General features: G+C 41.1%; 1 protein-coding gene across 5 annotated transcripts in view; it reads right to left on the bottom strand.

Annotated features, from left to right (window-relative positions):
- The window catches only part of LRMDA (leucine rich melanocyte differentiation associated), a 1351091-nt gene that overhangs the window by 1316536 nt on the left and 11052 nt on the right, over nucleotides 1-23503 (bottom strand). For all 5 annotated transcript variants that reach the window (XM_084845214.1, XM_084845217.1, XM_084845216.1 and 2 more), the window contains exon 2: nucleotides 19735-19835. In XM_084845214.1, the coding sequence (XP_084701340.1) occupies nucleotides 19735-19835 (101 nt within the window). The remainder of the gene's footprint in view (nucleotides 1-19734; nucleotides 19836-23503) is intronic.

Below are 23503 nucleotides of genomic sequence, written 5' to 3'. Positions count from 1 at the left end.
ACAGAAGGGCAATGGCATGATTTTACTTTAAGTGCCTTCTCCATAAATTCCAGGGTTGCTATCACACAACTAACTAGCTGAAAATCAAAAGGCTAGGTCTCAAAGTTATGGATTTCAGACAGCTCTTTTCTTAAGATTTTTCTTGACAATATTAAAAAAACAAATGTAGAGAAGATATTTTAAAGTGGAATGGCAGGGGGGGCAATAACCTAGAGAAGGCTGATTTTTTTCACTGTTTGTGTGGGATAGTCCTACTATTTGCCAGATGTGAAGGAATGAAACGTGAAAGGCAGCAGCCAACAAAGCATTAAAAAACACAGTGCAGTCTTGAATTTTTGAAACATGATGTCAAGCCCATTCAGGATGCCTACAAATACATTACATTAAGCCTAGATTTAGTGGGTGATAATTGAAATCAGAGCCTCAGCTATTACCACCAACATGTTTCCAAATGGTGCCCAATAAATTCGTCTTCCGTTTCCATTTTTTTTTAATAACAGCTGGCAGAATGTACCAAGAGGATCCGTACACACACACACACACACATATATACTTCCAGGGAGCTCTTATACTGCATTGGCAACTCCTCCTGGATAACCTTATGTGATTATCAGCCCAAATCACTTTGAAACCAGTTTTACAATGTATTACTTGGTGCTCAGACAATGCAATCTTATCTTTCTGCCATTTTCTAGTATGTCCCAGCCTGTGACTTCTACTCCTGCAATTCTACCATCCTCAGCCATCTAAAGGTCACTTCTTAAATGAATCCTTCTACCACCTATGCCTGGAACCTCATCCCTGAACAAATACATAATGCCTCTTCTCTTACCTCCTCCAGATCATCTTCAGACCTCAAATTTTGTCAGACAGTTGCCTTATTCCCTTTTATTCTTATCCCCAACTCTAATGAAGCTTAAGTATAAAATCATAGAATCATAGAATAGTAGGGTTGGAAGGGGCCTACAAAACCATCGAGTCCAACCCCATGCTCAATGCAGGAATCCAAATCAAAACATCCCCGACAGATGGCTGTCCAGCCTCATCTTGAATGCCTCCAGTGTGGGAGAGCCCACTACCTCCGTAGGTAATCGTTTCCATTGGGTTTTAAAAAACAACAACCCACACATACATTGAATGCATGAGGGGGACAACAGGAAAGGGTCTGCTGGCCACATCCTAGTGGCTGCACATTCAGCTTTGGTAAGAAAGGAAATGCACGTGCATGCATCTGTATGCACATATGGATCCTCCACCTGACTGGAAACTTGACCAGGGGATCGAGTAGGGTCCCTTTCTTACCAACACTGAAGGTGCAGCTGGGGGGGGGGGCACAATCAGTGAGGGCATGCAAGTGGTGTGAGTAGCAGGCAGTTTCCCATGACATGCAATGGGCTTCATCTGAACGATCTTTGTGTGCTAACTCCATTCACTCACATTCATCCCTTACTATGCCAGTCTCTTCCTCCCTACTATCAACTTCTTTCCACTCAAAAATTATTTTGTAAGCTCCTTGGGTGCAGAGACCAATCTTTTTAGTTTATGAAGCCCTGCTAAGCACCATGTATACTGATGGCACTGTTAATATGTGGACTATAACCACATAATGAGATCATGATAAGGTAGCAGCATGGTGCAGTCAAGTCAACAGCTTCGGAAAGAACAGGACCAGCAAATGACATGTCCATCCCTTTCTACCCCTTACACCTCGGACTCAACGTGTATGCTGGTTCTACTCCTGTAAAAGTTGTTGGCTCAGATATCAGGTGGACAACCTTCACTGGTGCCTGCTCAAAGCTAACCACTATTAGCAAGAATCCAATTAACATGAACATTAACCAGCCCTGGAGAAGAAATAGATGGCATAATGAGGGTTCCATGAGTTCCACACTCTAATAGTGCAAGTTATAAGCTAGGTGTTCAGAGTATTGCTGTCCAGAGTGTACATTGTGCAGTTGCCCATCCCTTCCATGTTAATTTATCATGATCTACCAGAACCACATACATGACCTATACGCTTGATATTGTGGGTGGTCCGGTCAGGTCACCTATAGTTATTGGCTGGGAACACTATTTTGCACATTTTTCCATAGGGACAAAAATTCAGTTTGGGGGGCATAGCTAAGCTCCCCCTTGTCCGATCTGCCCCCAAATTTTGCTCATAGATAGCTACATAATTTTCCAGCAGACAACCTAGGTTTGGTGCATAACAAAGTTTATTATGGGATGTTATCGGGGGGAAAAGATTCACCCCTCATGTAGGGCCTCATGGACGGAAGTTAGCTTTGCCCTTTGAGATATAGGTTCGTGGGGAGTTCTTCTAGTGCATAAGCTATGGTAGAAAAAAAATATGAGCATGAACATTTGAGGAAAAAAGAGCGAAAAGGCATAACAGGCCACCTGTCTCATGGAATACGGAGGGAAAGCTGCCAAATTTGCCAGGCTGGGAAAGAATGGGTTAACTAGCAGTGAGGTCGAATCCAGCAAGATCAGTCAAGGACTGGAGGAGATATGAGCTTCCCCCCCACCCAAAAATCCCATTTGTTTGTATTGAGGGAAGTCAGTCAGAGCCTTAGGGATGTTAATGCTAAGCTGTGGCATGCAACCAGAAAGGGGGGGGGGGATTTAAAGGTGCCCTCTGGAGCCCATGGCAGAGCAGCTTGATCCAGGTCAATCAAGGCAGGGAGAGGGAGTTACAAGGGCTGTGCCCTGCCCCTGCAGAAGGGTGGTTGATTCACATTTTTTGTTTCCATGGAGCTTGACTGAATAAATAGTGTAAGGGGAATGCATTTATATCTGTGCTACCATGTTGTATAACAGTGTATTTGGGCTTGGTGTGTGTGGGGGGGGGAATTTGCAAACTGATAAATTCTTACGTGTGTGTGTGTGTGTGTGTGTGTCTGTGTGTCTGTGTATATAGTGCTTGGTGTGGGTGTATTCTATCAATATAATTCCTTCTCAATTTATGGTGCTGCAACTTAAGATGACATTATTGTGATAGAATCACAATGGCATTATTTGTTTGTGTGTGACAAATGCTTTTAGATGATGGGATATATACAGCAATCCTATTTAGGTCTACTCAGAAGTATGTCTCATTGAATTCAATGGGACTTACTCCCATGTAAGCATGTGTGTGCGAAATGGGGTTCTTCCCCCCCCCCGCTTTCAATAAGTGGGCTCTGCCACAAACTGCTTTCTCTGTGTTATTCTGGAGAAATGTCGGGGGGGGGGTTGAACTGTGTGGCAAAAGGGTTGTGTATACCAAATAGGTATCCTTGGGTCCACCTCCAGTGACCCCCTTGGCTCTGCCTCCACTGACCCCCTTTCCACCCCCCAATTAGATTGGCCATGAACCTCCACTGCAGAGACTTAGGTATGAACCCCAACTGCCCCTCCAACTGCCCCCCCAGCCTGGAGCCCCTGAATAAGCTCTCCTCAGACCCCCCACTCCCATCATAGGCCCCCACCCAAGACCACCTACCCCTGGCATGAGTCCTGACCCCAGACACCCATTCCTAGAATGAGCCCCCACCCAGCAGCCTGCAGGATGAGCTCCGCCCCGAACCTGGAGCCCCCACCCCCAGCATGAACTATGCCTTGGAGGGGGAATCTATTGTGATTGCAGTATTCTTCTGAGCAAATCCATTGTGTGTGTGTGGGGGGGGGGGTCTGAGGTATCCCCATGCTCTAAATGTGGGGAAATCTTCTTTTACAACTCCAGTGTTGATAAACACCAGAGTCTCCACACCCTTCCTAACAAAACCTGTGATATCAGTGGCAAAACCTATGGTGGTTTGTGAGTTATGACTTAACTGAACACACAGAAGCTGGGAAATCATTTTTCCAACCATAACGCCAGCCCCCTTCAAACCACAATGTGCCTTGGGCAAAGGGACCAGCATATGTGTGGCAAGTGATAAAGGGCAGGAGCCCACTGGGATGCACACGTGATGGTTGAACCATAGGTCTCCAGGACTTATCAGTCAACAGCCTGAGTGCTCAGACCTGTGACTGATTTCTGTACATGGAATGCAGGGGCAACATCTTGTCCTTCACCTCAGGCAGTAAAATGTCTTGGGCCAACCCTGGGCTGAGCACTTCTTGCTTTCTCCTCCCATCCCCTCTCCCTCTCCCTTCATGTGCCAGATTTGATGCCTCATTCCTGGCTTAATACAAACCTAAGATAATACAAATCAAGGAATTCTGGAGTAATGTTAGTTAACAAACCAGTATAATAACCTAGGTTTGGACTTAATGGGGAATATTAAGCCGTCCCTGGCTCTACGCTTGGAAGAGCAGTGCAGAGTGGGGGAAAAGGGGGCATTCTTGGGGGCAGGGAGTGGAGGGGATGGCGGAAGTGCCGGTACAATGCTTTCTATGCACCGTCTGGCCTCCCCCACCACCACCACTCCAGCTAGACAGCCAAAATCAGCCATCCAGCCACAAATGCAGGGCAGCCAGAGTGCAGAGGAGAAGATTCCCTCCACGCTCCATCCGCCCTCCACTGGAAAGTTGGTCGTCTCTGACTTCAGAGGCGGCCGACTATCCCCATAGGATTGTGCCCTTAACTGTTTTTCTTCCTATTAATAGTCTTAGCCTGCAACTGGTTCTGGTTGTGTGTTTTTAAACTTTATTATATTATTCATCAATATAACACTGAACTATAATAGGACAGGAAAGTGGAGAAGAGGCAATTTCAGTGTTAAAAAAGAGATGCAAATCAACAGAAAAAAGGTTTAAAGCCTGTCTGTATATGGTTCTATACATATCTGATCATCAGTGAGCTAGTAACAAACAGGGATCCTACAATGCAGAGGTTTTTTCCCCCCTGTTCCATCATATAAAGCTTATTATGCCAGTGCAACATTACATTTTCCTAAATGCCTTATAAACTGATGCAGTTACTCAGATTTTTTTAAAAAAATAAATGTGATAGATGCAAGTTGAAACATTCAAATTTCAATTCTGGCACCACTTCCCAGACCCCTTTCCCCGAGTAATTTAAGGACTTCTCCAGATAGTTTTTCATATTCTTTTAAACTGACATTTTATCTTTCTACAGTATCTCACCAGAATGAGCATGCTCTGAAACAATGACAGGCCTTCTTCGGCTGTCATCTCTCATTCTGGCAAAGACAGATGTCTTAGGCTGGCTTATGCCAATAATAGACCCGACAGAAAAAAAACAACAGAGACTACCTGCCTCTGATGTAAAGGCACCAATTCACATTTGTGACACTCATTTGTCAATTAACAGATTTCTCCCATTGTTGACACATGGGACTTAAAAGATGTGGGCTAGAAAGTGATGAATTAAAAAAGACAGATGAGTAAGCTATGAGCTGCAAAGTAATACTATAATGTGCTTTAGATAGGAATACCAACTGACACCCCTGACAGGCCATACACGGTTTTATTTCATTTTCCACTGTATCTCAGCTTCATACTTTGTCTTCTTTGTTCTCTTTTCATCAAGCTCCTAACATCTCATTCTGACAGCCAGAGACATTTAAGGCACTTTCGTTTCAAATGCAAGTTAGCGTACTTGATTTGTCATTAAAATGCAAAACGATTGCCATCCACAGGTAAAAATGTAGGTAAGCTTAAAAGGTTGTATCTGCAAAGTATAAAAGCTGAAAGTGGTTTCTGGCTGCTTGGCTTAACTCTTTCACTCGCTGCTCAGATTTTAAGTAAAAGAATTATGATGCTTCTAATAGAAGTCCAGCTGTGTATACAGTTTTAGACTAGGTACACAATTTTGTCAGTAGAACTATTGTACTGGCATCCATATCCACTGAACACACATATACCTGAACACACAGTATCCTATGCACCAGCACTTATGATTTGAATGAGTAACAGAAGAAATTCAGATACAGTTCTATGCCTTGTGCCCAAGATATTGTATGCTCAAGTACCTAAAGTGGTTACAGCCTCTAATAAGGCCTATAAGTTCTTATATGGCTTTTGAGAAAAAGTAGACCATTTCATGGATGATAGGTCTATCAATGGCTATTTGCCATAAGAGCAAAATAAAACCACCAGTAGGCATCTGAATATCAGATGCACGAGGGAACCAGCAGTCCCAGCTGCTGCTTTCATGCCTTGATGCTAGCTTCCTGTAAGCATCTGGCTGGTCAGTTTGGAAAGAGGTTAATGGACAAGATGGGTCTTTGGTCTGCTCAAGCAGCAGGGCTCTTACATCTAGTACAATGGTTTCACTGCTGAAACTATTAGGTGCAAGTTCCCTACTGTAGAACATGTAAATACTTGCATGCATATTTCCCCAATTATGCCAATATCAGTTTTCAACTTCTATTTAATAGAGTCTATTGGGAGGTTGCAATGGGGTTACCCCACCCCCCACCCCCCACCCCCATTGCAACACATCTACCAGTTTGAGGCAATACTTTTCCTTCTGCAGCATTTTTTTTCCTTGTAGTCTCTTCAGGAGCAAGAGTTCAAATCCCACTGCAGCTGTGGTGTAGTGAATGGAATGTCAGACTCGGGCTACTTCCACACAGGTGGCTCTAGCACTACTCATCATTACTCTTCTGTTATAAGCTACAAGTGAAATTGCAAAAGTCTTTCCACACTTTTCCCTGTACGTTTATCCCACTGTGTTCCATCCATACAACTGTACGTAACATATTGATCTTTTAATTAGCACTGAAATGCTTTCCTGGCTATTTTTTTTATTAGCAAAATACCAATTAAATGAGTGTTATAGTGCCAAAGCACTATAATGTTAATTTTAAATAGGAAAAACACTTTTCTGGTCATCACCATTTTAGCAATGCAGAAAAGTTTATTTAAAAAAACATAGCACGATAGCACTGCAGCACTATAACATATCATTTAACATTTCACTAATAATTTCAATACATTTTAAAACTGTAACTGGAAAAGTGTTCTAGTGCTAATTGAAAGATCAATTAAAAAGATAAACAGGGTGATAAATGGCATCTACTGGAAAGTTTATAGTAAATGTGTGCTGGGATGTAATAGATTTCACCTACTCGATATGTTACTGCCCATATCAAAACCCAACCTTTTTAAGATGGAGGAGTAACACTAAGGGCATCTACATCTGTGGAGATAACATTACTCTTCCATCCTTCTCAGTCGGATTGTTTGGCCTCTAGATCAGGCTTTTTTTGTGCAATTGCCCTTCCTCATTCATGGAATTTTATGTGGGTTCCAGACGACATTATCTTCCATTTGTAGCTCTGCCATGTTTTCCCACTGCTGCTTCATCTTTTTTCTTACCGCAAAAAACGGTTAAGGAGGGAAAGACAGAACAGCTGCACAATGATTTTTGATTAGTAGCACTAGAAGCTGTCCATCTGGAAGCACCCTGTGGTGCTTTTATTGTACAATCACCCTGCCTCATTCACTGAATTTTACCAGGGGCGGGGGGAAGTGTCAATGTGTCCAGATAATAACGTCTTCAATTTGTAGCCCTCCTGTATTTTCCCACCACCTCCTCCATCTTTTTCTTTACCAAGAATATCCGCTAAGGGAAAAAATGCAATTGTTGCAAAATGACTAAGTATTATTGCTAGGAGTCCTCTGTCTGGAAGCTGCCTCTGTCATCCAAGGGAAGACAGAAGAACCACAGGAAAAATACAGTATGACAGTGACTGAATAATGCAGTCATGCCTTGTAAAAGATGAGACATGGCCATTCCACATTAAAGTCTTAGTGTGGAAGCACTGTTGGAAAATCATGAAGCTTACAGAGCTTAGCCTAACTTCTCACAGGGTTGCTTTGAGAATAAAAGAAGATAACCCTATCTAGGCCACCCTGACCTCCTTAGGGAAAGTATGAGACACAAATGTGATATGTCTTTCAAAGTTAGCCATCCCTGATGCTCAGCTTGTTCACCGTACTCCTTCAATTCAGCTCTTGATTTAGGGGAAGGGGAGACTAGTAACTAATCAAAAATATGAGCAAACCTGCAAAAGGGTAAATGCACTTTTAACTTAAAGACTCATAGTTTAAAAACTCATAACTATACAACCATAAAAAGAGGAGTAGCTCTTTTTAAAATAGCTCTAAGCTACACAATGGTGTGTGTGTAAACCTTAATTTATTATACAATATTCAGTGTCTTATGTGAGCGAATTACTATTTTCATTCTATCTTCATGTAGACAGGCTACTCCCATTAAGTATACACTAATTGTAGCTACGAATGTAACCAATATCAACATTTTCAGGAGATTAAAAATTGCAGTATATACTTCAAGCTGCAGGTAAGTCTCCTGAATAAAGCAACAGGCTTCTGAACAGTTATGGCAAATGAGCAAAAAGAACACTGTGGGATTATTATTATTATTATTAGCAAAAGATGTTGCACAACTAAGCTTAGCTTGTTTAGCAGCAGCCAGCACCACAGAAAACTGATCACAGCTTTGAATGAGGAACTAGAGATGTATTAGTAAGGTAAACCTTTCCAAAACGGAACGCTATACAATTAAGCCACTTCTTCCTACATCAGGAGAGATTTTAATTCTTATTAACAAAGGATAAATATGTGACCCAAGCTCTTGTGTGAGGAAGGGCGAGATATAACCGCAATAAACAAAATTTGTTTCTGTTAAAAATACCAAAGTCTCTGTATCTATAAATGGGTGGGAGCAGTCCACAAGTGCTAGAATCCAAAATAACATGCAAAAGGATAAATCAGGAAGTCATAACCTTGTGAAAATTGTGTATCTGCTTTTGAGGAATAATGTCCAAGGCATAGATTCTATGTCACAGTATGTCACTCTTCAACAATGTGGAAATACCCATGAAAATAGGGAAGATTTCACACATCCCTAATTGTGACTTATATTTACACAACCTTGTCAACGAGCAGTTCTAGTAAACAGAACTGCAGTCTTGTAATCCAACTGCCATGGAAACCAGTTATCTGCTTTCTAGATGAGGTTAACTTGCTAAGAGTAACTTTATAGAACTCTAATATTCTAACAGAGCAAGCAAAAAGGACACTTTTTCCAGTACAGTTTTTTTTAAAGGAGCATGATAACAAAAATGCATCACCTGTTAAAAGAAGACATACCATACCTACGGTTTCAGCAACTTTTCTACTATGACCACAAAACCCCTTTCCAATTTAGGCTCCTTCAGCATGTAAGTGAAGTTAGCACAAAGTGGTGTAAATCCTTACTTACACTCCAGGTGCTTCCCAATAAGGCTTTCATCCTCCAGTGTGTGTAGGGTACTTCCAGACAAAGCTTCTATTGTGAAATTGCATTGCCACATTCATGAATTTTACAGGAAGGGGGGCAGACATCATTATCTTCCATCTGTAGTCCTCCTGTGTTTTGCCACCACTTTCCACATCCTTTTTCTTACCAGAAAAAAATTGGTTAAAGAGGAAAAGATGGAATAGGTATACAATGCTTTTTGTTTGGCAGCACTAAGAGCCATCTGTCTAGAACAGGCCCCATGTGGCCCCCCACCACCCCTGAAATATGTGTCAACCCAAAAATCTGGTGATGTGCTGCCAAGTTCCAGCAGCAAGCCACTACAAAGCACTCAAAAGGTCTAATTTAGCTTGAGAACAAGCTACATTTTAATTTTGGTGGCAAATTGCCCATTTTTTGCCAACACCAAATTCAGCAGCACAGCAGCAACAGCAAGAGTGTGGCCCACAGACGGTCCAGGGACTCAAAAATGACCCCCAGATCCCCCAAAGTTGGCCACTGCTGACTAGAAGCACCCTGAAATTAATTTGCCATTTTGTTACCCATTCATCCAGAAAGAGAGGTCCTTTTGAAGCTCCTCACAGGCTGCTTGGAATTTTAACATCCTGAAAAGTTTGGTATCACCTGGGCTACCTACTACTCACTCCAACTCATGATCATTTATGAATGTTAAATGGAACTTATCCCAATTAAGATTTGGGGGGATCTCACTGGTTACTTCTCCACATTGTGACAACAGCTGACTTATAGAAAGCTTTTCCTTCCAGTTCTCTGATCAGCCATTACAAATCCACATGTGGACCTTTTCCTATCTTATGACTGTTGACTCTGCTATGAAACTTTTGGCAATTGACTTTTTTAAAAGCTTTAAAAACCACAAGTATATAATGCTTATCAGGTCACCTCATCTACATGCTTGTATGGCAGCCTCAAAGAGTTCTAACAAACCAGATGGGTCAGAACTTTCCCTTGCAGAAGTCATGTTGATGCTTTCTCAGCAAGGTGTGGCCTTCTGCATTTGACAGTTTTAGCCTTAATGTTTTGCACAAGTTTACCCATGACACCAAAGTTGGGCTGTCAGGTGTGTAATGTGTTGGTACTACGCACTTTTGCTCAGGTAATTAAAAAAAGAAAGAAAAACAGATCAGCCTTACCCTGGCAAGGAGGCTGGTTTTCCATGATAAGGTACACAGTTTAGTTTGGAGATCAGCAATATCATACACATCTGATAAGTGTTACCAGAAATTCAGTTCAAACAACAGTATATGCAAACATGGAAAACAGTAGCCGAATGGTCTCTTCAATAAGGAAAAGTCCCTTCCAATGAAAGCAATCAGGGGTAGAGAGGTGGCAAGTTGGGAAGGGGCACATAGAGATTTCCTCTCAAACAGCTTTGCTCCACAGTTTTAAATGCATCATTTAAAATCAACTCACACTTGTCAATGCAGTCTTGAAATCCAAACTAAAATTTTTAATTCAGGCAAAAAAAATCATCATTGCATAGGAATTTCAGCATAACAAAATCTAGTATCTCCCAGTTTCTCAATACAAAAAGAATGCAACTGCATTCTAAACATGTTTTCCCGACACTTCTCTTGCTTTTTGTTCCTGAGTTGAGAAAGAAAGGGGGGGGGGGGAATGCAAGGATGCATCATAATCTCAGCAGAGAACTTGGCCAGAACTGCTTTCAGCATTGCCAAAATAACACTGAAATAAGAGCAGCCAAAACTGAAAATTACTGCTCAGCTACTGATTGACCATGTAATGGAAACAAACCACAAAAATTCAAGCACAAGCCTTTCCTGGTTGTCAGTGTCTTTTCACTGAAATAGCCTGTAACTTGAGTTACAAACCTGTATTAACTATGACCTGGATGACAACATAATTACTATATATGCATGTCTAATCTGACACACTGGCTCCTCAGCCTAAAAAAAAATGCACTGGTCTTTGATGCTGTCATGATAATCAGGTTTGCCCCATCTTGCTCTATGACAATCGCCTGTGCCAGTTCATGTAATAGACAGAGTGACATCAGAGTGGCTTTTTTTAGCAAGACTAATACAAGCATGGCACACACGTGCACACACACACACACACACACACACACAGCAATCACAATGTAATGTGCCAGTGAATTTACCAAGACAATGTCATTTTCTCCTCCTTTTTGTAGTACTATGGGTACCTCTGTAGCACAAGCAGAGGGAAGCAAATGCAGAAGAAAAGAGAGCAGCTTTCAGGATATAGCAGCTTCCTGTCATTCTTCTTGTTGTTTATCATGTCAGTATCACGAATGGTGCATTCAGAGATAGTGTTTGTGGGTGCCTGGAACAGCACCCTTGTCATATTTCATCTCATTTCAATTTGTCCTTTGCTGTATCTCTCTGTGCAGTTCCAGTCCCCACCAATACACCCAAATTTCAGTATATCTAGATAACTGTAGCTTCTGGCTGGGTTCCAGAGGGACCTGTGTACATTCTTCCAGGGATGGTCAGTGGCAGCCCACACCTTGTGGAGTGCTGCTCCTTATTTTCAAGGAATTCGAGGTGGGGAGTTGTGGGGAGCTGCTGCCAGGAGGAGAAAACTGAAACGCCCCCTGTCCACATGCTGACCACTGTGCATGGCATTCTGAATCCCTGTGCCTATTTTTTAAGTCTGCCTAACTGAACATTCTTGAGATCTTCTATACCAGTTGAAATAAACCCATACTAGATAATTCAATCTACAATATTTAAAAATGTTATCCTTAAAAGCTTGCACGCTATTCAGTTAGAAGCAATATGAGTAAAGAAAAAGAAAGGAATTCCACAGAGTGTTAAACTATCAGAATTTTTATCAGAATAGTATTTCATTCAAGCAATAGATGCAGAACAGCATCTCATATCAGCCATGTTTAGAACACCAGACTAAATTCTACAAGTTCCTCAACTACTCTGTTCTTCCTGTGCACAGATTGAAGTCCAAACACACTGAATCCTGAAGTGAGACAGGTTTTCTTCCTGAAAAACCAGGAACAGTTAAAGAATTACAGTGTTACCAGTACTTTACCGCAGAAATGAGATCTGTATGGATGGAGAAGCCAAGACAAATCTTTTAATTTTAAGAAAAGTACATCATTTAAACAAATTAGATAGGTCAATTTGCGCTGAGAAAAAATGCTCATGGTAAAGTGGGCTGGGTGGAATTTTCTTCTCTTCCCCCCAGCCTCCCACTAAGTTTCAGTTCTTTAAAAAAAATGTAATAAACATCTGTAGAAGGGTTACAAGATACAATGGCTTCACAACAAAATCCTGTATTTGTAAACATCACTTTATTTTCCCAGGGAAAAGAGGCTACAACTGCCAGTTGCAAAAACAGAACAAGATAAATCAATTAGCTTGCTAATTTCTCCCCCCTCTCATTTATTTAGCTCTGCACTGTATTTGTCATAATTGACTATAATTATGTTAATTACTAACTCCAGTATAATTACAGTATTTGTCATTTAGCACACTGTGTACCCAAAGCAAATCTGGCAATTGTCGGGCATCAAAAAGAATGCAACCAGCCTCCAGGAGGGTTCACTGTGAAAAGTGGCTGGTATACATTCAGCAAATGAAAGGGCAAAGGAGAATTTCATGCAATGCTAGTCTGAAGCACTGGTTCATTAAGGATATTAATTTTCTGATAACTACACATTTAAGCATGACACATCAGAGAGTACCTACAGGATTTAGCAATTATTAATGCGTGACAGTTTCAAATGCTAAGTGAATCAATTAAACAGCAGCATTCACAATTTCAGAAGAGATAACTGCTTCATAACTGCCTAAGACTACAATTTTCACATGACAAAAAAGGGCCATTCAGGCTCCTTCAAAGCCTGACAGGTCAAAAAAGAAGTTTGAAACAAAAGCACCTTATAACCATCATCTCTCCTCTTTACTTGTCAGATCAAGTTTGCAAGTGTCTCTGCTGAAATGGCATCGCCATGCCAGCTGACACAAGGTGATTTTTCATGTCTTGTCAAAGAAAATCTTTTATTCTATTTGCTCCGCATTAACATGTTACATTTATTGATCAAGCCCTTTCTGCAGCCGCAGCAGGGCACTGGGCTCTTATGCCTAAGGGGGGCTTTGATGTCCCGGTGACATTCCAGACCGAATAATGCACATACTAAATGGATTTCATGCAGAAATGTGTTTGTGCATGACAGCTACATTAATAACAGCCTCTCACACTGATAAATATGCAATTGCTACTATTAAGATTTACCCAATTACAGTGAAAATATTCCCAGTACCTAATAAACATACCCATAAAGAAAAGTTTTAACAATAGTGCATTTTTTCACATATTAAAGTGAAAGAAGATTCAGCTAAAGGAATATAATGAGAATGTGGTGCTTTATCTTAAATCTCTCGCTCTTTTGTTGTTCAATTTCTTTGCATGGCTTATTGTAGCAAAGAGGGAGTAAGCAATGTCCAACACACATGGTAAAAGCTTGGAGTTACTTACAAAATGGAGTCCAAATGATATCTGACACTTGAACAGAAACAGCATTCCTAAGTGTGTTCTTGTGAAACAAGTTTGGAGTTCTGACATCAGCCACAGGTTCACTTATCACCTCGGGCAAATTATCATTAACTCTTTTTCCACCAAGTCTTCTGAAATTACTGGGCATGATCCAGAGAAAATGAGGATTCTGAACTGGTTCTATATGCAGGTGAACCACTCATGGACTTTCATGTATGAGTTATCACAAATTAACAGAGAAGCCACCTCAGGCACCCTAATATCAACTCAGAACACACAATTTTTCAATACAGGCAGTTCACACATTCTGCTGAAAGTCACCAAGCAATGAAATTACATGTGTGAATCAACCCTAAGTTCCTTTGAAATCTATAGTAGGCAACCTCATGCAGTGGCAGCTAAACCATATTGTGCCAAAAACCAAAGTATTTCCATTGGTTATTGGCCATAACGTTGCACTCTACTGACTTCATGACTGTTCAGTCTTTGGCAACTGAAAAGATGTCTAGTGACTTCATAGCATCTTGGTTTCAGAGTGGTCTCTTGAGGCTGTATGTTTTAGGCAGTTGTCTCTAATTTTCCTTTCTTTTCAAGCAAAACTTTCTTCAGCTAGCCAGCAATCAAGTCTCATTAACCAAGGTCTTTGGGACTTGAGCTACAGCTGGAATCTAAAGATCTATTTCAGATATACCAAGCTTTTTTCCCCCACCAAATGTCTTTGACTAGCAGATTCCCCATGCCCTGACCACCACAAACCATTACTGAAAGGCCTGTCAGATTGAAGAAGTGTTTGCCATATATCACTGGCAGTTCTTCAACAGCGGCTACCAACGACACACGGCAAACACTTCTTGTATTTGTCATGTTTCTTGAACACAAGCCCAAAGCCACTTCGGGAACACGGAACTAGTTGCAGTTTTTTGGATCCCTGGCCTGTATCCTCTTAGGCATGCCTGGCTTTCTCTTGGTGGCACATAAAAACAAAAAAAACAAAAAATGTAAGCTACTATCATATCCCTTCATAAGTACTGTATTAGCTAGTTCAAGATACAAACGAAATTTAATTTAGAGATATTTCCTTGTGATGCTCATCAAAACATTCAATATGTTCAGGTGCCTTCTCTGTCCTAATTTTTTTAAGTAGGCAAATGAGTCAGGTGATTGTCAACCTAATTCATTTCAGCTGCCTTCCACTGAAAGCAAGGTCTGCTTACTTCGCTAGGAATAATTAAACTGAGGAATTCACATAGCTGCTGTCAGTAATTTTAGCTTGCATTTTTTTGCTTAAAATTTTTGAGGAATCATGATAAATCTGATTTAACAAGATTCTCAGAATGGTTTGTGCCATTTTAAAAATTACATTAAAAGGAGGTTTAAAAAAGGAGGGGGGGGCCAGAGAGAGACTTAAGTCAAACAATTCCTAAGTTAATATATCTATCACTGCTCAGATCTGAGCCCAATAGGAACAAGTGGCTTTAATGTTCAACACCAATCAGGAGTAAGTGTGGTTAGGATTACAGCCATTGAGCCATCTAGTTTACAAATATTACATAAGCCCATAGGAATCCATTCAAAATAATAGCTACAATGCCAAACCATGGCTTGGCATAATGTAAACAGGTGAGACTTGGGTTCACATACTGCCTTCTTTCTCTCTTCATGCACAGCAATTTACCATAGTTGTCCACCATTAATACACTTATAATATGCAACTCTCTCTTCCTTCTGTATCAGTCCAGGGAGGCTGTGGAGTTTCTGAACAAAGTGATGCACTGGAGATGGCCAAACAAGCTGAAACTTTATCTGGACAAGACAAAAGTCCTCTTAGTCAGGAAATCTGCTGATCCAGTGAAATGGCATCAGCCTGTTCTGGATGGGATTATATTCCCCTTGAAAAATCAGGTCAACATTTTGGAAAGGCTCTGGATCCAAAGCTGCTTCTAGATTCCCAGGTGGCAGCCGTGGCCAGGAGCACTTTTGCACAGCTTAAAGATGGTGCACCAATTGTGCCAATTTCTAGAAAGAGCAAACCTGCCCAAGGGTCACATATGCTTCAGTTACATCTAGACTGGATTACTGTAATATGCTCTACATGGGGCTGGCCTTTGAAATCTGTTCAGATACTTCCGCTGGTATGAAACACCACTGAAAGAGTTATGGACAGCACTGGTTTCTTGGTATACGCTATTCCACTCTAGTGCCAGCTGCACCAGCTATCGGTCCATTTCTGGGTATATGTCAGAGCAGTGGTTATCACCTGTAAAGCCCTAGTGGCTTAGGATCTAGTGGACAACCAACCCCCATAGAAATCTGCCCATCTGTTGAGATCATCTAGTGAGGTCCTTCTGCACAAGCCACTTTCAGAACTGCACATCTCTGTCAAATGTGAGAAGGCCTTTTTTGTTGTGGTATCTAGAACATGGAATGCCCAGCACTAAGGGGTTCATTTGGCCCTCTCTTTGCCAGCGTTCCCTCGTCAACTGCAGACTTTGGGAGCATAGGTTTCTTTTCTTTATTATTAGCTCTTTATGTTTGCCTTATCTACTACTACTTGTTCTGTTTAACTGTTTTTATTATTGATTGCATAATTATTTTAGTTACATAAGTTGTTTTCAGTACTGCTTTCAGAATTTGAAAGGTGAGATATAAGTTTTCCAATAAAAAACACACATCATACAGCAACTGCCTAAAATGGAGTGGACCAATTTTACAAATGTATCAGTGCATGCCCATACTTTGGATTCTGCCACTAAAGTCAAGAGGATAAATCATACGTCTGGCAAGTTTGAGTCTCTATATTGCTGCCCAGACTTTTGTAATAGACCATAAAAGGAACACTTCATCCTTAATTGCAGCCAGAGGAAAAATGCAAACCTACCATCTTACTGACAAGTTTCCAATATACTGCAGCAGAACATTTTGTCCATTGTCTGCAATTCTTTATTTTCATCACAACACAGTTAGGAAGAGTATGCATACGTGTAGGAAGTTGTTTGAAAGATACAGGGTGTATTGGCCCCAGGAGCTTAATCAAGTCATCTGTAGTGTTAGAGGGGCCTAGAGATCCATAATGCTTGCTTAAGTTCATTATTGGTGCAATTCCCTTGCTAGTAAGCCTCTGAGCATGTGAAGACGAGTCAAAGGCCGATACATTCCACACTAATAAGCCAGAAGGCCTTAAGATGTGCCTGAGAAGCAAAGTTTGTTTAAGCTGAGCTGCAGGTGGCTGTGCTGAGAACTAACCCATGCTAGTCTATGCTGGGAATGCATGCTAGGGGGCGCTTGCTGCTGTTGTGCTGCCTCATTGCTAACATGTATGGCATAAAACCCATTGAACCCCATGGCTCTGGGTTCAGAGAAGCTGTCTGATCCAACCTTTGGGTTACGTCTGTGTGCTGTAAGTTACTCAATAAACTACTCCTTTATCAGTAAAACTGGATCTGATTTATCACTATCTTGGCACCTCTAAATTAAGAGTTCAGCACCTACTGCAGGGGCAAGACACAGGACTGTCAAATTTTCTCTATAAAAAGGTGGGTTTTAGGAGATTAGCAAACACTACCAGTCTTGAGGCGCAGCTAGTTAGTTTAAATATATTGAGAAGTGAGAAACAATAGGTTTGATATCCGTTAAACAGTATCGCCCTGAGCCTTTGGTCCTAAGCAGAAGCAAATTCACACAGCAAAATCAATGTTTAAGCTCGAAGTAGGGCTACACCAGCTAGCCCCAACCCCTGACGTTCGCACATTCAGTATGGGAATGGCGCCTGATGCCTGAAGAGGGGCAACCTACAAACACAGGCTTTCACGCAAAGTGGAACCCGAATCGTACAGGATTTCAAATTTCCTTGAAAAGTTGTTGAATATGTCCCACGTCCACTGAAATCAGTGCAAATTCAAAATACCCAACACCTTTTTGCAGGAACTACTGTTTAAGTGAAACCTTAATGGCTGCTGGATGTGATTACACATCTATTCAGCCTACAACTTACAACTCAAAGCCATCTAAATCCCTTGGCAAGACTTCGGGGCATGTTTGTTCTTGAGGACAGTAGCATAGTTCCTTAGTGGCTTTCATTCCCTGAAGTACAGAATGCTACAAATAGGTATCCTGACTTTACACAAGGGACAAGAAAGGACACCTGACTCTCAAATCTTACAGAGCAATCCTATACCCACTTATCTTCGAATAAGCCCCACTTAGCTTGGTGGAAGTTACCTCTGGGTAGATATGTATAGAACTGCACCATTAGGCACTAACTGTATCCAATTATCATGATCTAGAAATCAGAGCACATTTGGTCCAATCTCAAATTGCAGCTAAAGCCCTATGCACAGAGTCATTAGTGTAGAAATCAATATGGGGAGGGACTGGGGCCATGCCCACTAAACCTGCCCCCAACCTCCATTCCATTTCCACATTTGGCTGTTTTACCAAATGCCATTAAAAAAAGAACACAATACAGAACAAAAACTAAAAATCTGAAATGCCCTAAAGCAGAGCTACAGGTTTCCACCCATGAAGCATTATCTGGAGCTGCTGTGACAGCAACTTTAGTGGCATTCTGAGGAGTGTCACTGGCCCCATTCTCACCAGATTCAAGCAGTTTGCAAGAAGTGGGGCACATCTAGCTTCTAGCTTTAGCTCTAGTTTAACCTGCACAACACTGAATGTTTAGACATTCACATTACATTAGTAGGACACACTGTTTAATACTTCTGTGATTTCCGTTTAGATGAATTACCAAGCTGATGATCCAAATGCTAAAATTATGGCCAGCAAATTATAGAAAAAGCAAGGTAGTGGCACCAACATGTTTTGTTTTTTTTAATCATGCAGGCCGCCACCCCACCCCCATCCCCCAGTCATTTTTTCAGCCCTCCCTGCCACTGGCAGCAAAAAAAAGCAATTTTGCAACAAACAAGGCACGCTGAGAAGCGAAATTGCACTCCTGGAAGCCTCCTTGGAGTGTGATTCTGCTTGTAAACGAGGTATGTGCTTCCCCCAAAAAGCAGCAATTGCGAAGTTGGCACCTTTTTTGCCACTCCAGCAGCAAATTTGGCAGTGGCAATTTCGGCGGCAAGAGAGAGATGCAGCCCCCGGTAGGTTCTGGGTGGGGCAATAAGGCCCCTCGGCCCCCAGAAGTTGCTCAGCCCTGGTTTAAACAAACCAGGATGTCAGCACCGAAGTTGTGCACTGGCTTCAGCACTGTAATCCTGGTTTGTTTAGATCAAATTTTCCTGTGGCATCCAGAGGAGGGGACCCTGCCTCAGTGTCAGTTTACTAACCTGGATCTTAAATCAGAATCAAACATGATTGTTTTTATTTCAGATAAGTGTGCATAGAATTGTAGCCTTAGCCTTCAAATCAGTTATTTTACTTCATATCTTTACAGAATTAAAGCAAACATAATGTGAATAAGGCAAATATGGACTGTATGGCTTGTAGATTAACCTCTTAAGTTGTACGATGGCTCTGTTTAATTGCAATCCAATACGATTTTATTGTTACAGCAGCCAGTTGTTATGCACACTTGTGCAGGAAACACATTTCAAATCTGAAAACGAAAAACTCAATTTTTAAAAATTGTCTTTTTCTTGACAATTTAAATCAGTCCCACCCTGGAAGAGACTTACCAAAACCTTTGCCAATTCGAAACACTTAGAAATTCCTGTTCTGCTCCTCAAACACATTGTCATTCTGCTCTTCTTTCAGCAAAAGCAGATAAAGAATAGTACAAATCACTTATGCAATGCAAGCTGCATTTATAGCGTTGCAAATGATCCCCTCTTAATTATTCTTACACATACAAAGGAAATGTTAACTGTAAACTGTTTTCTGCATATACTCTACCTCCATTTTAATACAATGTTTGTAATTAGGTAAACAGTATATCGGTATAAAAATTGTTGCCTTAACAAAAGATAAGAAACGGTAGAAAAAGTTTCCCTTGTTAAAAGTGTCGCTTGATGTTGTTTATGCAAATCATGACCTACCTTAACAAGTTGAAGCTAAGATCTAGCCTTTTTGCAATGTGTCCATATTCTCTCCCCAGGAATTCAGGGATTTCACTGCAGTCTTGACCAATGAAAGATACCTGTAAAAGTTAAGGGCATCAGAGTTTAGCAGCTGGGTAATCTGAGGTCTTCTGATAAATCTCTTGTCTTAGCAATCAAGAGATACAGCAAATAAAGTAAAAGCATCCAAAAAAATCCAAAGTAATAAACTGCTACCACTATCGAGTCCAGTCCTGCTTTGTAACATAATTATGGCAGGGACTGTGTTTTATTCTCAAGTTTATTTTGTCTGGATGCTGAACATCCTAAAATTTGGGAGGAAAAACAGACAGAAAAGCAAGACTACATTTCTTTGGGCAAATTAATATGGAAGTATTTGCAGACAGAAAAAGTGCTGTAGATAAACATACTGTGCTCATAGTTCTTCACTTCATTACCTCAGTAATCCTGATGTAAAGTAGGCTAGTATTAATCAGGATATTGCAGATGGGAGGAGACTAAAACAGAGAAATACCAGCTTGCCTACAGTCACCTAGCAAGTTCATGTGTGGACATGAGATTTGAGGCAAGGGCTTCTTGGCTCAAAGCTTCGTATCTTAACTAAGACACAGACCCTGATAACTCCCCTACATGTTGTGGGAAGCAGGAGTGCATCTGCCTTGCCTCTGACACAGCTATCCATGCCGGAACAAAGTTTTAATGGGGCCTACGTGCATAAAATCCAGTGGTGTAGCCTCTATTCACACCACTGATTCCTCGATTTCATCTGGGAAATCAACCACGAAAACTGGACCTACATGCTTTGAATTATGCACATGTATGTCATACCCCAAAATGGATGCGCAGTGGCATCAGACACATACTGCATGGTCAAGGAGGTAGGGTATCTCTCGCTCCTTCACCTCACTACGCACAGGTGAGTAATCAAAGTTTCTGTCCAATTCAGCCTATGTTACACTGGTTTCAGTGCTTAATTAAAACCTCCAAAGAATTCTGTCATCCATACCAGCTCATCCCTCTAGCAAGCAAATTAAAGATAGGGAAAAGATGATCAAATGCTTCAGAAAACTGCAACACTTTGCACTGCAAGAATAATTGTGAGAACTTTCTATTTAGTTGGGATTAGTTTAACAGCAAAGCAATATATATGCTCAATTCAGAGTTCTACTTTTTAAGAAATTGGTCTTATGAAGTTCCCATTTGTCTTTGAAGTTCCCATTTCTTCAAATACCAGATAAGAACAAGAAAATAAGAGTCAGGCAAGTTGCGTTTGGATGATATTTCATGTTCTCCAAAATACAACCTACTCTACATGACAACTTGCCAGTGCATCCCCTAACTTTACAAATCACCCTTGTGGTTCAGCTGGTCTTAAAATGATTGCAATCTGATAATGTAGCATTTCATCCCCTTTAATTCATCCTTGTTCAGTAACTTCATCTGAAAAAAAGATAGTTGACTACAGAGAAATAGTTTTACTGTGAATACATGAGCTGAAAAAATAAAAAGCTCAGAGTTCATTCTTGCAATTTCCTCTTCCTTCTCAAGGCATCTGTCATCCCTTCTCTTGCAATAAATTCTGCTTCAGGACAAAGGGTTGCCTTTCACAGTCTCCAGATAGAAAAAGGAAGAGAGATTTCTTTGAGAGAGATGTCAATTTAATTATTTGGAATCCTCTTCCAGAATCAGTAAACATCTTCAGAATGTGTTATGCCATTCATTCTAGTGAATCCCGAACCTATTTACATGTTACATATGCATGTAAATGCCTGCATTTAAATGCATACATTTAAAGGTATGCATTAAACAAAAACACAAGAAAAGAAATGCAGTCACTTCAAGGGTGGAAAAACAGCAGCATGTTTTTATCATCAAGAGAAAATGCTCTGACCTTTCCCATGTCAACTTTCAGATTTCCAGTGACTATATCATAAGACAGCCCTGAAGAGCCAAATTCTAAACTTCTGTGTTTGTACTAATCTGATAGCGGAGTCAAAAGAGAACTCTCAATTAATTTATAGATTTAGAAGAGTTTATACACACACACACATAATTAGTTTAGAGTACAGCTATACATAGATGGTCTGTAGGGTCTGAAACCATCTGCCCACATTCATCCCTGTGGGGGATCACAGAACCCTAATATTTTTACTCATGCACTTTTCCCAAAAGCTCAAACCCTCCTGGAGGCATACATTTTTTTAAAATATGGAATGATTAATGGTTCCATATCTTGACAGTTGCATCAATATAAACTAAATGGAGGGATGCTAACCCAACAGAGGGATATAAACAGTGGGGTCCCACAGGTATCTGTACTGGGATCAACCCTTTCCAACTGATTCATAAATTATCTGCAATTGGGAGTGAGCAATGAGGTAGCCAGGTTTGCTGATGACACCAAATTATTGAGGGTGGTTAAAACAAAAAGGGATGGGGAAGAGCTCCAAAAGGATCATTCCAAGGAGGATGGGCATCAAAATGGCAAATGTGGTTCAATGTAAGCAAATGTAAAGTGATGCAAGCTAGGGCAAAAACTCCTAACTGTACATATACGCTGATGAGAGCTGAGCTAGCGGTGATTAACAAGGAAGAGACCTAGGGTTGTGGTGGACAGCTCGATGAAAATGTCAACTCAGTGTGCAGCTGCTGTGAAAAAGGCAAATAGACATAATTAGGAAAGCCATAAAAAATAAAACTGCCAAGATCATATTGCCCTTATATAAATCTATGGTGCAATCTTACTTAGAATACTGTGTACCGTTCTGGTCAGTACACCTAAAAAAGGATATTGTAGAGTTGGAAAAAGTGCAGAAAAGGGCAACTAAAATGATCTAGGAGCTGGAGTAACTCCCCTATGAAGGCAGGTTACAAAATCTGGGACTGTTTAGCTTGGAGAGAAGGCGCGTAAGGAGAGACATGACAGAGGTGTACAAAATTATGCATAGTGTGGAGAAAGTAGATACGAAGATATTTCTCTCTCTCTGTCTCTCTCTCATAACACTAGAACCAATCCATGAAGCAGATTGGTGGGAGATTCAGGACAGATATACACAGCGCATAGTCAAACTATGGAATTTGCTACCACAAGACATAGTGATGGCCACCAATTTGGATGGCTTTAAATGGGGATTGAAAAATTCATGGAGGAGGTTATCAATGCATACTAGTCCTGATGGCTATATGCTACCTCCTGTATCAGAGGCAATATGCTTACGTATACCAGTTGCTGAGGAACATGGGTGGGTGCAATTGCACTCATGGGGTTTTCTCACAAGCAGCTGGTTAGCCACTGGGGCTGTTCACACGACACAACCACCATGCGGTGCATGTGGCCACCATTTTGAATATGCAATCCTGCTCAGGGGTTGTCATGTGGTACAAGCCCAGCAAGCGTGGATTATTCATGGTCTGTTGTTTAACCCTTGCATAACCCATGTTTGCTGGGTCCACACAACACGATAAACGCCAAACAGGGGTTGGTAATGCAAGGTGGCACCAGTGGGTACCCTGTCTCATCATGAGTTAAGTAACCCACAGCGAACGTGGGTTACGCATCCATGGTGTGCCGTGCAAATCTGGTCTCTGTGTGAACAGAACGCTAGACTAGATGGCCTGTTGGTCTGATCCAGCGTGGCTCTTTTTACATTCTTAAATACTGTTTGTCTATTACAGTTTTCACCTATTAGGGTTATTTAGATGCCCAATACCTTGGATGTCCAAGTGTTCGTTTTTCCCACTACCTGGG

This window comes from Heloderma suspectum, chromosome 3 (assembly GCF_057233095.1).
Source record: "Heloderma suspectum isolate Gila_16-S chromosome 3, 16-S_ref, whole genome shotgun sequence".
Classification (NCBI taxonomy): domain Eukaryota; kingdom Metazoa; phylum Chordata; class Lepidosauria; order Squamata; family Helodermatidae; genus Heloderma; species Heloderma suspectum.
The sequence above is the reverse complement of the archived record's forward strand: the minus strand, read 5'-3'. Positions and strand labels throughout refer to the sequence as shown.